The following is a 2,243-nucleotide window of genomic DNA, read 5'->3' on the forward strand; positions in this document are numbered from 1 at the left end:
GGGTGGCTCAGTCAGTTAAGCATCCGAATCTTGATCTCAGCTCAGACCATGATCTCAGGGTTGTCAGTTCAAACCCTGTGTTGGGCCCCACGCTGGGTGTAGAGCCTACTTAAAAACAAAACAAAACACTGAATTGTACACTTAAAAATGGATGGCCAGAATGGTGAATTTTATGTTATGTGGGCTTTACCTTACCAATAAAATGAAAAGAAAACAAAAACTCAAATTCCCAACCATGGCTGTCAATAGCCGAGAATAACTTACTGGCTAGAAATGAACCCAAAACAAAACAGAAACACTAAACAGGAAGAGAGAAAAACAAATTATAAAAAGATTTAACAATGTAATAATTGGTATACTGGAGTCACACTGAAGAGCCAAGAAAAGACATGCCCGGGCTTTCAGTGTTCATGTGGTCCACATCTCCGTCATTGAAGATTACCTGGCTCTGCTAGGTGGAACAATTGGACATATGGGTGTTTCAGAGCTAAAGATAATTATGGAAGAAGTATAAAATCATGGCACTTAGACAGACATGAACACATGTTGAAAAAATTTGTTTATCATATGAGCAAATTGGCAGATTTTGTAACTAGTTCACGAGAGAATCCAAAGAAGAGAAGCAGGAATATTGATCAGAAATAGTGAGAGGAATGTATAAATGGAGGCAAAATTGGTTTGATTACTGTGTGAGAGGGGGATGAACTGAGCCTGCCTTGGAGGTCGTGCATGTCTGTCACTGACCTACAACTTAAAAAGGGACAAAAGAGAGTTTGAAGACAACATAAGGCTGGAATACCTGGAGTGGTGTCCTATAGCCAAGGAAAAAAATTCACTGAAACAAATCTTTTGCTAGAATACTGCAGTCAAGTTCCCTCATAAAGAGGGTCCAGTGCAGTCAACAGGGAGACCAGGTTTCTGTCATGGATGTTTCCAGGCCAGTCCTGAGCAGGGCGCAGTGACATCAGCGACACCAGTGACATCATAATGTCGGAGGTGTCATATAAGCAGCTCCCTGACCAGTGAGGGGCACACTTGGTAGGAGTCGGCGCCGGCATCCTGCCACCCTCGGGCCAGCGGGACGGTCAGGCCGGGCCGATCGGGTTCCAACCCAGCACGAGGCATGTCTGGGAGGCGCCGCCGCCGGCACCGTCGCAGACGGAGGAGGCACGCGGTGTCCCGCTCCAGGAGAGCCGAGCTGCAATTCCCGGTCAGCCGCGTGGAGCGTCTCCTGCGAGAGGGTCGCTACGGCCCGCGCCTGAGCGCGTCCACCCCGGTCTTCCTGACCGCCGTTCTCGAGTACCTGACGGCCAACATCCTGGAGCTGGCGGGCAAGGAGGCTCTGGACAGCCACAAGATGCGCATCACCCCGGAGCACGTGCAGCGAGCCCTGGGCAGCAACCAGCACCTCAGGGGTCTCCTCGAGAACAACACCTCCCCTCGGGTGGATGGGCTGCCCCGAGTTCGGAAGTGGTGATGCCCGCGTCCCCGAGCCGGCCCCCTCGTCCGGACCCCGAAGCCGCCCACAGATGAGGGAGGCCTGGCCTTGTGTCTGCACGTGACATTAAAGGAGTTAACTCCAGGGCCGTGCCTCTGACCGGTGTCTGTTTCTGTCATTCGGAGGTAGCTGGAGGTGTCTGTCAGACATCCGGGAGGAGACCTCCCATGGGAGGTGGAGGGTGGACGGGCGGTCAGTGTGGGATGCTGGACTCGGGCATTTCGGGGAGCGGTTTCGCTGGGGACAGTGCAGGAAGCGGCCCTGAGGGAGTAGCGGGTCAGGGGGAAGAGACTTCCTCACTGGCGCTGAGCCAGTCCAGGCTTGTGAGGCCAGGAGGCTGGCGGGGTGGGGGTGGCTCTCCCAGGCATGTTGAATGCCCAGGAGGGTGGGGGCTGAAGACCACGACTGAGGTGCCACAGGCCTTATTCCTGACCGGAGACCATGTGGAAGTCAGGAGGTGATGGCAGTGGGGGTGGGTGGGGAGGGTGGCATAGCAGCCGACACGCACTTAACGGGCCAGGGCTTCGCATGAAGATTGAGGAGCGACGGGGAAACCATGAAGAGGTACACGTAGAAGGAACTCTGCTCAGGTTGATTTGATGGCCTTATACCCCGCCTCATTCCGAAAAAGGGCTCGAGGTAGGGATTATTAGCTAGTGCTGCGGTACTCTGTGGAGTATATCCTTCTGCCCTCTCTCGCGGACACTGGTCAACCGTATAGCACTATGAAAGGTAGGTAGCATCT

General features: G+C 53.6%; 1 protein-coding gene across 1 annotated transcript; it reads left to right on the top strand.

Annotated features, from left to right (window-relative positions):
- The first annotated feature begins 1,018 nt into the window (after window positions 1-1,018).
- Window positions 1,019-1,597, top strand: LOC122235416 (histone H2A-Bbd type 1-like). Its single transcript, XM_042974764.1, has one exon. The coding sequence runs from the start codon at window positions 1,124-1,126 to the stop codon at window positions 1,475-1,477; it is 354 nt and encodes a 117-aa protein (XP_042830698.1). The 5' UTR covers window positions 1,019-1,123; the 3' UTR covers window positions 1,478-1,597.
- The last annotated feature ends 646 nt before the right edge of the window (window positions 1,598-2,243 follow it).

Source organism: Panthera tigris, chromosome X (genome assembly GCF_018350195.1).
Source record: "Panthera tigris isolate Pti1 chromosome X, P.tigris_Pti1_mat1.1, whole genome shotgun sequence".
NCBI lineage: Eukaryota > Metazoa > Chordata > Mammalia > Carnivora > Felidae > Panthera > Panthera tigris.